Source organism: Dermacentor variabilis, chromosome 1 (assembly GCF_050947875.1).
Source record: "Dermacentor variabilis isolate Ectoservices chromosome 1, ASM5094787v1, whole genome shotgun sequence".
Taxonomy (NCBI): domain Eukaryota; kingdom Metazoa; phylum Arthropoda; class Arachnida; order Ixodida; family Ixodidae; genus Dermacentor; species Dermacentor variabilis.
The window spans coordinates 56,474,205-56,487,313 of record NC_134568.1 but is presented as its reverse complement, the minus strand read 5'-3'; the positions used below and the strand labels follow the sequence as shown (position 1 = coordinate 56,487,313).

General features: G+C 44.5%; 1 protein-coding gene across 1 annotated transcript in view; it reads right to left on the bottom strand.

The window, feature by feature from the left end:
- Window positions 1–5,851: 5,851 nt before the first annotated feature.
- The window catches only part of LOC142574690 (transcription elongation factor S-II-like), a 36,539-nt gene continuing 29,281 nt past the window's right edge, over window positions 5,852–13,109 (bottom strand). The window contains exon 2 of the mRNA XM_075683744.1: window positions 5,852–5,875. Coding sequence (XP_075539859.1) covers window positions 5,852–5,875 — 24 coding nt within the window. The remainder of the gene's footprint in view (window positions 5,876–13,109) is intronic.

Below are 13,109 nucleotides of genomic sequence, written 5' to 3'. Positions count from 1 at the left end.
TGAATAAAAGTGCAGGTACGTTTCTGAATTCGCTCCCATCGGGATGCGACAATCAATACCGCCATGGAACCCGCTTCCTCGAGCTCAGCAGCGCAATGCCATATCCACTAAGCTTCCGCGGCGGGTGTACGAAAAAATTCAATGCGCCATGCTCTGTTACCAAGTCGGCAATATCGCACTTACGTCATCAGAGACTAACACATATTTCAATATGGCACCATAGAAACCACCCAGCTGTTACCATTATGAGCGCCGACCCTCACGAGCTGCTTTATATCTATTCATTCGCGCTTGATTTTGTGAATGTATGAAATGGCGGATTCGGAACAATTTCTTGATTATTCTTGGAGGCCCAGTTACAGTCCGCTTGAAGCTGGTGATCTGAGCCAATCAAAACTACTGGTACATTCTACTTTACAGCGTAGTTTCTTCGTAGATCATTTTTCATTGCATAAGCACAAGTCCAAATATGGACGATTTCCATGGACTCCCATACTTCGAACTTCGTACGAAAGAACAAGTTTCGGCCCACAGAAAACGGTTCGACTCATGCGTCATGTCATGCGTCATGTGATACTTGATGTGTAGAATCTGCCCGTTATATTTCCGCTTCATTGCGTGTGTATTTAGTTATCTCTGGAGAGCGGCGTTCTTGCGAAGAGTATACGAACGGGCTTGCTATTCTATGCTGAATAGCGAAGGCTGAAAACGAATGATTAGGATAGCTGAGACGTCTTGTTTCGTCTATCGTTGTCATTCAGTTTGCGATGATTGATTAATTAGCTCCTAAAGAAATGAACCTAATGAAAAAAAAAACATTTTAATTGTGCGGTGAATGTGAGACGTTTAAACTGTGAAGCTTAACATCCCGAAAATGCAAAGTGGTTTTTGGTGAAAGCCATAGTGGTGGGTTCCGTATTATTTTGATACCCCTTGGTTTTTTAACGTGCGCTGAAAGCTCGGCGCACGACATTTTTTTTATTTCGCTCCCATCGAATTGGGGCAACTGCGTTCACAAATAGAACCTGTCACATCATGCTTGGCAGCAGAACGCCGTACGCACTGAGCCACCACTGTGGGTCGGAACTTTTTATTAATAAATATATAAATATTATAATAAATATAAATACCTAAATATGAATAAATAAAACCAGGTATTTAGAGAGCAAGAGCAACGAAAATACAAACGAATTTTCACAAAAAGGACCGTCCACGAATACTAAGCACGCTTTTTCACATGATCCTTTGGATGCACTAGACATCGCAATAAAAAGGAACGAGTGTACATTTGGCGGCGCGATGCCGAGTGCTGCCGCCATGCCATCATGGGAAGAAGCCGGCTTGGTATTGGTGATTTGCGCCTTTTGTAAAAATCTGTTCGTATCTTTGTTGCTTTTCCCTTTTCAATATGTTCTTGAGTTTATTCCGTGGATAAGGGAATAAATCCATAGTAGCAAGCAAAGCTCTGCTGTGCTTCTTTTTCTTCTTTGTGTCCCGTCCAAATATTGCGGAATCCAACTTCTAGAATGCTATAACAACATGCCCAGTTTTCAACCTTGCTCAGAGTACGGTTTCAATCTTCATTGCGAAAATGTCACCAGCATTGAAGCGATAAATATATAGCTCTCACAACGATCTATATAGGATTTTTTGTCCCCCTTTTCGCTAATCACGTCGTGCAGCTCAATGTGGCGCTCTTCTGGCACCGAGCTCAGCGCGAGGGACGAACAGGAGGCACAGAACCATCGCCGGAAGTTGCGGACCATAGAGCGGGCCGGTCACCCTCTGTCCGGGCAGGTGAGCCTGACGATCCCCGAGATGATGGCCGTTGCTGAGCCCTGCATTGAGCTGCCTTTCACGAACGACATCAACTGAGAGGAGCCCAAGCATCCGTACCTGCTTAGCGAATAGACGACGCTGCCGAGGCGGGCTACATAGAAGACGGCCTCAAGGCTCATTGTCTCGGTGCCTCGGATCCACGGCTGGAGGGCTGTGTGCGCAGTCACCTGGCGCGGGAGGCTCGCCAGGGTGAATATAAATTGCTTAATCATAGAAACAGTGTTGAAAGAATTGGACTGAAAGGCATGGGGTTTTGAGTCCACCCAAAAACAGGGACGCCTCAGGAAAAATAGCCAAACCGTCTGTCATTGCGGGAGCTTCAGTCGAAAGGCTGGCCGAAGTGCGCGTGGTGTGGTGCGCAAGCCGTTCATGCATTTGGTACATGATATGTCAGTGCAGTTGAGGACTTGGTCTGGTTTAGCTAGGAAGTATGACGGCTACACTCTAAAAGGACGATTTATAATAAACATGGGTTTATTGTTGTAAGCGCGTGCCTACTTCTGTGATATCTTGCATGTGGAACACGACTTCAATTTATCTTCTCTCTGAGTCTGAAATTGTGGGGGATAACGTCCAGAAACTGCACAGTGGGTTTGAGGAGGGGGCTAGCCTTAATTGGGGAAAATAGAGATAGAGAAAGAGCGAGGGACAGATGATAAGGGGTGTTTGAGTTTATTTTAATCAGGGGTTCTTCAATTAAGACGCAGCCAAAGCACAGCGCACAGGGGTTGTTGCAGTCTGCTCCCAGTTGAATGCGCCCGCCACCGCCAAGAATGGTAGCCGTACCGTCGTGTTTCGTTCATATATCGCTACATTTTCACGTAACATGTTTTCTTCCACTATCGATTGAGACGTGGCTGAGGCCCATTACAATACATAAGTGCTATAAGCTTTTCTGTATGCTGACAAATTTTTAGCGATTTTCAAACTGACGCTCTCGTGCTGCGCACAAATACAAAGGGTGACGTCAGTGGCGTAGCCAGAAAGAAATTTCGTTCGGGGGTAGGGGGGGGGGCTGAATTTGCAGCTCGGCCTCCTCCGTATAGAAATAGTCGAGCGATCAAATATATTAAACATTAATAATAACTGCGTTGTCCTTGCCAAAGATGCTGCAAACGAATTCAAGAGAAGTATGTATCTTTCATAAAGGAAACTACTCGTATGTCTCAAAATTGTGCCCGAAATAACTGATATCAATGCTTCCATGTTTTCTGTATATTTACTAAGTGAAGCAAATGTCCCACAAACTATATAACTATATCAGTTTGATACCAGCAAAGCAGTGCATGCCGCTGATATGAAAAAAAAAGTCGATGAAATGTACAAGTTGGACAAATTTTTAAATGAAAATTTGTTAGCCTCCCGGCCTTTCTCTCATGTGAATCTCTCTCTCTCTCTCTCTGTCTCTCATTGAAGAACCTTGTTTACATTTTTGTACATATGCACTGACCAGGGAAAAATCCCAATGACGCTCTCCTTTGTTAGAATGTATTGCGCAGGGGCAGCTGTCAACGGTCGTGTATTGCGAGTAACTGCACCGAAATTAGTCGCCACAGAGAGCACATATGAAAAGCAGGAGTTCTGCAAAATATACTAGGGCGATTCAAATGAAAGTGAGCCAATGTGAGTACATGACAAAGGGGGAACTTGATTTAAATGTAGTAGATATTTGTCCCCCTCATTAACGAGTCACGTAATTCCCGTCTTATAAAACTCCTTGGTTTGGTGCTTCAAAAATCTGTAACTGACTCTACGTCATCGTCCGACAGGAATCTGGTTCCCTTGAGCCGTTTTTTCAAATGCTCCCAATTGTGGAAGTCGCAAGGCGACAGCTCTGGGCTGTATGGGAGAAGTTGCAGCGCTTCCCACTTGAACTTTGCCAATTTTGTATTAACCACATCAGCGATGTGCGGACAGGCCATGTCGTGGAGCAAGATGATTCAATTGCTCAATTTTCCGCGTCGTTTGTTCTTGATTGCGACACGGGGCCGATCCTACGTTTCACAATATCGGAAACGATTGATAGTCTCTCTAGGTTTAGCAAATTGGATCAGTAATTGCCCCTGACGATCGAGAAAAAAGTCAACACCTTTCCGGCAAAAATGACGGCCTTTGCTTTCCTTGGGGGTGGTGAATTCAAATGTTTCCACTGTAAGCTTCGCCGTAGTGTTTCAGGCTAGTAGTAGCGGCATCATGATTCGTCCTCGGTCACAACTGCAGACAAAAAGTCGTCACCTTCATCGTGATACCGGATTAGATGAGTCAAGGCAGCGCGGAACTTCTCCATCTTCTGGCGATGGTTCAAAATCTTGGGCATCCATTGCGCACACAAGAGCCGATAACCGAGATGTTCATGAATTATGGTGTGACCTCCCTGAAAATTCCTCGATGCTTATCCTCCGTTCTTGTCTAATCAGCCTTTGCAAGTGCGTTAGGGGTGATTGCACGGTGGGTTTGGCGCAGCCACAGATCGCCTTTGCAACTTTCACGTCCTTCTTTGAACCGTTTGCTCCAACGCTTCGCACAGGCCAATGAAATGCAATGTTCAATACACACGGCAGCCATACGGTGACTTATTTATTTTTGGGAAACATCTTCATGTGTCGAAAACCTCACCAAACCACGCTGTCCAACTTCTGGAGTGTCCATATTGTCACGCAACCATGTTCGACTCAGTGTACGAGAGCATTATAGAACATTTATCCTTACCCTGCATGTCACGTTTGTAACTGAGATGCCCGAGTGCTGTGCGCATGCCTCTCAAATAAAGACCCGAACCATTATTGCGTGGGGCGGGTTGGCTCACTTTCATTTGACTCGCCTTCGTACATTAGAAATGCGAAGATTCGAGGGGCGTTCAATAAAGATTTCCCCTGACCCACTTCTTTTGGACGGAGAACAAAAAAAACTTTGCAGATGTATTAGTCCTTCTCTACGTAGGCGCCACCCAGGGATACACACTTCTCCGATCTTTTTATGCAGCTGTAAACACCTCGCTTGCAGAAGTCGACAGGTTGGTCCAAAAGCCATGTTTTTCAGAAATCAGAGTCTCATCGTGTAGAAAATGCTTGCCCTTCAAGTATGACTTCATTGTTGGAAAGAGGTGGACGCCCGTTGGTGCCAGGTAGGGTGAATAAGGGGGATGCGGTAGAATTTCAAAGTCACATCAGCGTGCTTTCGTCTGGGCAACATGTGAGTTGTGAACTGGGGCACTGTTTTGCAGAATGCGGACACCTTTGGTGAGCACGCCACGTCTCTTGCTTTTGGTGGCCTCCCGCAATTTCCGCAGCAGTGAAGCATAGTATGCCGCAGTAATCGTGGCACCCTTTTCTAGGAAATCCATCAAGACTACTCCATGCTGGTCCCAAAAGACTGTGAACATGACCTTGCCCACAGAGGGCTAGGCGTGTGCCTTTTTTGGAGGCATATCTTTGGAGACTTGGACGCATATTTGGAGGCATATTGGAGGCGGTGAGTCCAAGTGCTTCCATTGCATCGACTGGACTTCAGTCTCCGGATCATAGTGATGGACCCAGATTTCATCCTCTGTAATTAGACTGTTGAAAAAGTCCACCTGGCTTCCATGTCACCTGGTCAAAAGAGCCTGGGAGCATTCGACTCGTTCCTGCTTTTGGAAAGGTGTGAGAAGCCGGGGAACCCAGCGAGCGGATACCTTACGCATATGAAGATGGTCCTGAATGATTTTTTTCCACGGAACCGACACTGACATTTTGGGCTAGGTCTCGAACGGTTACGCGGCGATTTTCCAAAATGGCGGCCTCCACTTGCTCGATGGTGTGTTAATCGATAGCGGAGCGGGGTCGCCCTGCAATCGGAGCCGTTTCCACCGAAGTCCGGCCACATTTTAATTGACGATGCCAGTTGTTCACTTCATCATATGATGGGGAATCCTCGCCATAAACCTCTTTTATCTCATCGAACGTCTCCCTTGGAGTGCGGCCTTTCAAGTACAGGAACTTGATGACTGCTCTGTATTCCACTGCATCCATCATCACACCTCACACCACTTCAGCACCTGTAAAAGAAAGACCGTTATTAATTCAGAGTTGCACATTAGCACGCGACCTATAATGACTTATGTGATTACACATGCGCAGTTTCAGCATACTGCAATAAATAAAGGTGGGCCAGGGGAAATCTTTATTGAACGCATCTCGTACAATGGAATATACAAATGTGAAGATACAGCTTGATAAAGGGCAAAGAAAGTGTCACCGGAAACAAAGTTCACTGTGCATATACACAAAACCCCCAACAAAATATTTAAATATACGTATATCTCCAATAAATCTACGTATCTAAGAAAAAGTCACTATATATGATGCGTCAAAGAAGGCAAATAAACATGTTGCGCAACCACAGATTCACAGATCACAGCTCCCCCTCCCTCCACTCCCCCGATGTATCGCGCGCGACGGAAGGCGGCGCGCTTCCTCTCCGCGTTTCTCCCTTGGGCACACAAGATTGCGCCACCATCATCGGCTCAGCCATGCCGCCCCCCCCCCCCCCCCCCCCACTTACGCTTTCACTCGCACATACAGCATGCGGCGCGCGATAACGATGTTATCGGCCTTGGACTTTATTTAGGCGAAACATGAGGGCGACTGCAACGGCAGGGATGCGCCTGGAGTCTCCATATAGCTGCTGTCGCAATGCTATAATAAGAGTATCCGTGAACTGAAGCGTCCCGTGGCCCATTACTTTCCGCAAAAGAATTCACAAAATCGAACTTTCACCGTGTGACAATTCGCTGCTCCGCAACAAAGCCTTTTTTTTCTTTTGTGGGGCGGTAGGCGACGAAATGAAGTAACGCAAAGGAAAGCGTGTTGGCTACAATCAAATGCCTACTTTGGGCACCGAGTGCGGCTACCGAAGGAATATCGAAGAAAACCTGAGAGGCTTTGTCTACAGAGAACCATACGTATACTGCTCGGTATCCTACAACGGCGAGACAAAATTTTCCGGAGAGGCTACGCTCAAGTAAACGCGTTGCAATCGGTTGATTCCCCGCAGTGCTGGTGGAGAGCGACTGTGCGTTGTTTAGTTTTCTTGTCTGCTAGCCGGAAAGCGTTCAAAACTCTGCCAGCCGAAAATAAAGTCGGCCAGAGAAAAACGAACGCTCATCGAAGTGCGCCGCGCGGTGGTCGATGCAGCACGAGAAAAACGCATGCGCTCTGGCTGGATCGGCAGCCTGCGGGTAGCGAGAAAAAAAACGAAAAAGAAAGGCTCAATGTGTCCTCACGAATAAAAGTCCAACTATAAAAATAAATAAGAACTTAGTTACATTTGCTGGCTTTAGTGTCTTGACATGGATGCTTTGGCGCAGGCGAAAAAAAATATTGTTTTCTGCGACATGATTGGCACAAATGAACCGCCACAATGCTTCGTCTCATCGGACCTAGCTGCGTGCTTTGTCAACGTGTCTGGTAGTGTGTTGATTTGGCTTGTCTCTTTGCATGGTCCGATGTACGACATTAGAAAAGTCAATGCACCTTTGGCGTAAAATGTTTATAACAGCCTTAAACCCTCAAAGTTCCGGAATTGAAAATCTATAGCCGACTATGGAAATATCAGTGCACCTTTCGCATCAAAAGTTGATGAGAAGTTTATATCCATAAAGTTTCAGAATTGAAATCCAAACGCTCCGCAGATTCCGCGGCCTCCGCGAGATGCAGAGAGGAGCCCGCTCGCCATTAAAGCGCCCTTGAAACTTTGTGCTCGGCTGGGGCTCCTTGCTTCACGATATGTGACTCCCGATGCATGGGGTTGCCGCGAAATTTACCCCGATTTGGCAACGTTCACGCTAAAATGTTTTTTCGAGGGTGAAAAGGACATTCTAGACAAAATCGAGCATGATTACCGGCGCCGGGAGTTGTTTTGGTCGGCGGCGCATGACAGCACGAAAAAATTTCGGGAGGGGGAGGGCTGAAGCCCCATAAGCCCCCCCCCCCCTGGCTACGCCCTTGGGTGAAGTTATTGTGTTGCTGTCACAATTTTGCAAACGGCTTCAACAGGAGAAACGGGAGCTTTTATTTTTTTACTTTATGACAATATGTGCCTACTTATTCGTTCAACCACCGTTAGTTACTTTCCTCCATTCTGTATATTTTGGCAGTGTGCTTTGACGCAAAAAAATGCAGTGACATCTCCCTAGACATAAACATGAACCTCTTGAATTACCGGGACAAAGATAATAAAAATATAAGCCAAACAGGGGAAAGAACTGATCCTCGAAGAAATCCTCACCTTCTTATATATTTACGTTGAAACATCACTTTGAAAAAATTAAAACTCCAGATCTCTCTGAAATTTTCAATTGCAGGCAAATACGTATCGTGGAATCCATGAACGGTGGCATTGCATCGATAATATTGCCATTAGCGCCGAGCAATTAGCATCACGCTCGCTAGGTCTATGTGGACAGGCTAAATTGGGAATCCAGGCCTACACGTATAACTAGGCCTCAGTACGAAATCATCAGACATGAATTTCGTAATGCCTATATTCAAAACCTTACTATTATCCTAACTATATTTGATGTAAGCAATACTGGTCTACTCTTGTTCATATCATTGCTGGATTCCTGTTTATTATGTAACATAATTTTGCCAGTCACCATTCTGGTGGAGTGCAAGCAGTCATAATAATAATAATAATAATATTTGGGATTTTACGTGCCAAAACCACTTTCTGATTATGAGGCACGCCGTAGTGGAGGACTCCGGAAATTTTGACCACCTGGGGTTCTTTAACGTGCACCTAAATCTAAGCACACGGGTGTTTTCGCCCCCATCGAAATGCGGCCGCCGTGGCCGGGATTCGATCCCGCGACCTCGTGCTCAGTAGCCCAACACCATAGCCAGTGAGAAACCACGGCGGGTAGTCATAATAAAGGAGAAAACTATGTTTAATAGGTGCCAAGGAACGAAATCACAGAAATTCGATCATAATCATGGTGATAACATAGCGCCCAGAGCAGGGTTAGACGTCGTAATAGCAAACACAAGTTCTTTTTTTTTTAGTCACCTCGCTATGGTCATCTACATTGGAAGTGTTCATTTCGGCTAAAAGCAAATGGATCTCAAAGCTTTGAGCGATATGCCATGGAAGGTCAAATAATTACGTTGGGAATAAAACAATTACATCGACGTTCTTTGGCAGAGGAACCGTGTTGCGAGATTGAAGAAATCGGGATATAGGTCTTTCTCGCTGCCGACCTTTGAAAGATAGATGTAACATTGTTCATCATAAACTTCTGCTTTTGAAATCGTCTGCATAAATGTGTCTGTAGCAAATTTTCTGTTGTTCAATTTGTCTGTGAACAGATTACACAGGAGCTCTTCTAAGCTGTCTTTGAACGTGAGTGTGCACGCGCAAATTCTGAATACCACGAAGGGCAAAAAGAACCGCCCTTTGTTGTTGACAATGGGAATTGCGATTTCTTCAGCGATCCTTTCAAAACAGGGCAAAGGCGCATTACCTTCATATACACATTGAAATGTGACTGAGACTCCAAAGCCAATCTGAAAGCCGTTTTATATTTTTACAGTCTACAAACAATGCTATGCGCACATTTGAGGAAATCAATTTTGATCTGGTTGTTTGGCTGGCCTTTATGAATGGCGCATACCAACCGTCCAGGTAAAACACAGGGAATGCGGGAGATGGAGATTCAAGACCATGAGCAACAAGAGAACAAGGGGAGAGCAAGAGCCAACGTTTCGAAAAGTGGACTTGCATTTTTCAAAGTGACATATACTCTCCAACCATGGAAGATTGGTTAGAAATTGCATGGATTAGCAACATTAGTCAAATAAAAAAAAATACATCAACAGAAACTTTTGATAAGCTCAAAACAGAAGTAAGATAACACAAACCGCGCTCCAATGCAGCTTTATTCTTCTAGATTATATGTCGCCGCAATTGGGGTCTAGCGTGCCTTACGGGCGCATTCAGCCGTCCGTCGTTCTTGTGGATGTAGCGCTGTTCGTTGGCCTCGTCACCGGAGGCATCGTTTCCTTGTGGCTTGCATCACTGTGCGCGATTGGTTAAGTATCGGGTAGTATTTCGTTATTTGGTTCCAGCTTTTGTGTCTTTAGAATTTAAGCTTTAATCAGTTTTATTTGCAGCGATACCTCTAAAGTTGCATTGGTGTTCAGGAACTCTCCTGGGCAGGGGCGTTTCACCTGGACAGCCTCTCTCAAAGCAGATGAATTACTTTTGGAAAACCATTTCTCCTAAGCGACGTGAGGAGCATTTCCGTCGCGCTGGTGCCCTCGAGTAATGGCTCTATCAGATTGAACAACCCCAAAGCAATTCTAGAGCAACTTCATGTTTGACTCCTCACTACCAGAGTATAACCGATGCCTAGCAGTTCGGTCGCGGTGGCATAGTGTGCAGGTCGCCCGGCCAGGCTTGCGTAGCTGATCTACTGAAGTACTCGTCATCTCCCTCTGTTTCGATGAGTTCGTTTACACCACCACGTCTTGCATGCATCAAGGGTCTCGTGTGCCGAGTTGACCCTCAACTAACCCCATCTGAAACACTGGAGATGATAGTCATGGCCAGAGAGTAGCCATTAAGCGCTGTAATCGCATTGTGGATGATATAAGAGTTCCCACTTCATGGGATATAGCGACGTTTGCTGGTACATCGTGCGCATCATACATCGCAGCATGGGCTCTTGTTTTCGGGCTTGAATCCCTCGATTCCCGCCTGACAGATTTCTGTATTAGCTGTAGATATTGTAATAGTGCAGGTGGGTGTAAATCTGGATTGCGCTGTTGCACATGTGGGGAGAGCCACTTTAATACAGGCTGCATTGCCGAAGATAAGAAGTGTTGCCTCTGTCAAGGTGGACACACCGCAGCCTATGCAGATTGTCCCGTTCGTGTGCAATAAATGCAAGTGCTCGAACTTATTGACGAGAGGAGGCGCTTGAGGAGAGGCGCTATGACAATTGTCGAAGAAAGGAAACACGGATACGATGGTGTTACCCCACGTGAATCCCATTTCACGGACGCGACCTTTGAGTAGACCGTTCAAGCCGCAGTTGAAAAGACAATGACAAAAGCGATAGATAGATTTGTCGCCGGCCTCTCATAATGCTTATGCGAGCTAACCACTGCTCAGATGGCCTACCTGGTAAATATTATTCCATCTCATTCTCTTGAAACTTCAAAGCCACCAACTCAGGAAGAAGTAAGCAATATCAACAAAGGGAGTACGCTTCCTTCGGATAAAAGCCTTGAGATATTTAAATTTTCGGCGAGTTCAGACCAAAATTACACTTTGGACTCGATGCTCGAGCTAAAAAACGTAGTTGACAACCAGTACACCTTGCTTCTTTCTTGTCACCTCAGAAAAGGAACAAAAAGTCTTCACCTAATAAAGTCCTCAAGGAGGGTAGTTTGGAGAAGGTTGTTGCTAATGCAAAACTATGTCCACTATAGGATCTTTAAAAGTATTGCAGTGGAACTTTCGTTAAGTTTTTGCAACTTCCACAGATTTGTCGTGTTTCACTGCTCAATTAAGTCGAGATATATTCATTTTAAAAGAAACTTGGCTAGCCTCAGAAAAAAGTTTTGGTCTCAGAAATTATCGCTATTTTTGTTTAGATTGGTCTACAAGAGGTGGTGGATTACTTACATTAGTATCAAGCAGAATTTTCTACAAAGCAAAGATAGCACTAAAATTTCTGTCCCTTGTATTCGAAAATTTTTGAATTGAGGGGACAGAAGGGTATTACTGGGCCTCAATTGTATTTCGTAATAGCCCTACGTCTACCTTTTTATCGTTCATTTCTCATCGTGAATGTAGACTATCCTTCAGCAGTTCACGACCCACGGCCTCTGAATAGTGTAGTTTGTGCTAGAGGAAGTGATGTTATATTGGCGGATGACTTCAACATCATCAATTGGCTTGGGGTGTAAAAAAAATAGGTGCGGTATTCGACTGTGGCAGTGGTCACAAGACAATAATCTCTTATGTCAAAATTCAGAACATCCTACTTTTGTTGGAGGTCTAGCTGCTTCTACTCTAGATTTGACTTTCTCATGTGCACGTCTTTGCATATCCTCTTGGTCGACTGTTAACTATGCCACAAATAGTGACCACAGTTCCGGTGAGTTGAGATTATATGCTCGGTAACATTCTTAGTGTCTCAGGCGCCAACATACATTCATTACAGTAAATTTCAATGCATATTGCGGTCATCAATGGTTACCCTATCTGAAGCGAATCCTAAGCAAAACGCAGTAAGCATTTGCTCTCTCTTGTAAGATTCCCGTAGAAAAGCTGAATTTCAAGACACAGTTAAATTTAGGTTCTTGTTGCGCTGGTGGAATCATGACTGCTTGCCGGAGTATTATAGACGAAGGAAAGCCGCCTGGAAGAAATGGTTACATAACGAATGCCATAAAAATTGGTCAGACTATCACTTCGTTTCGACTTCAACTTCAACTTCAACTTTATTAATTTTTCTAGTACACACTAGAAACGTCCTCCTGGGCTAAAAGCTGCCATAAGCAGCTTGACTGGACCCAAGAGGCGTTGCACATGGCGGGGCGATAACAGAGAGTACTTTAAAACATCAAACATATAACATCAAACATCAAACAAAAAGAATTGTAACATTTTCAAATATAAGCCTATTGACAGGATAATTATCTTAGGATACAGAAACAACAATATTCAAGGATATTTGATAAAATTAAGAAGAAGAATCATCAAAGGGCACCATACAATTAGAATCATTATACATGAAATATATATGTCTACATGTCAAGAAAACACATCTTCAATTCCCTGCGAGAAAAATTAGAAGTGTCAGTGTAATTATTAAGAATTCTTGGTAAATTGTGTTTAATAGATGATTCGTATTCAGTGCGAAAACGTGGTAGATACCAAGGATCAGGGTTTCTTAGATGTACTGGTATTGTATGGCGCTGCAAGGCCGCTATGGATGTAAGCCAATTCCTCAATTTTTCTTTTGCAAAATAAAACATATGTAAAACGCGATATTCGTAATAGCGGTCTACCCATATAACTAGGTATTTCTGTGACAAAGCTTTTGTCGTTGACAAGGGATTGGTACTGGCAATGTGCCGGAGGAGTGCCTCGTGTAATTCAATTATTTTATTCATATTTGTTGGTGTTGCGGTCCCCCATACTAAACTGAAATAATTAAATTGGGAGATAAACAATGCAGGAAAAATTTGTAACTTGGTTTTTACCGGCATGAGAGCTCC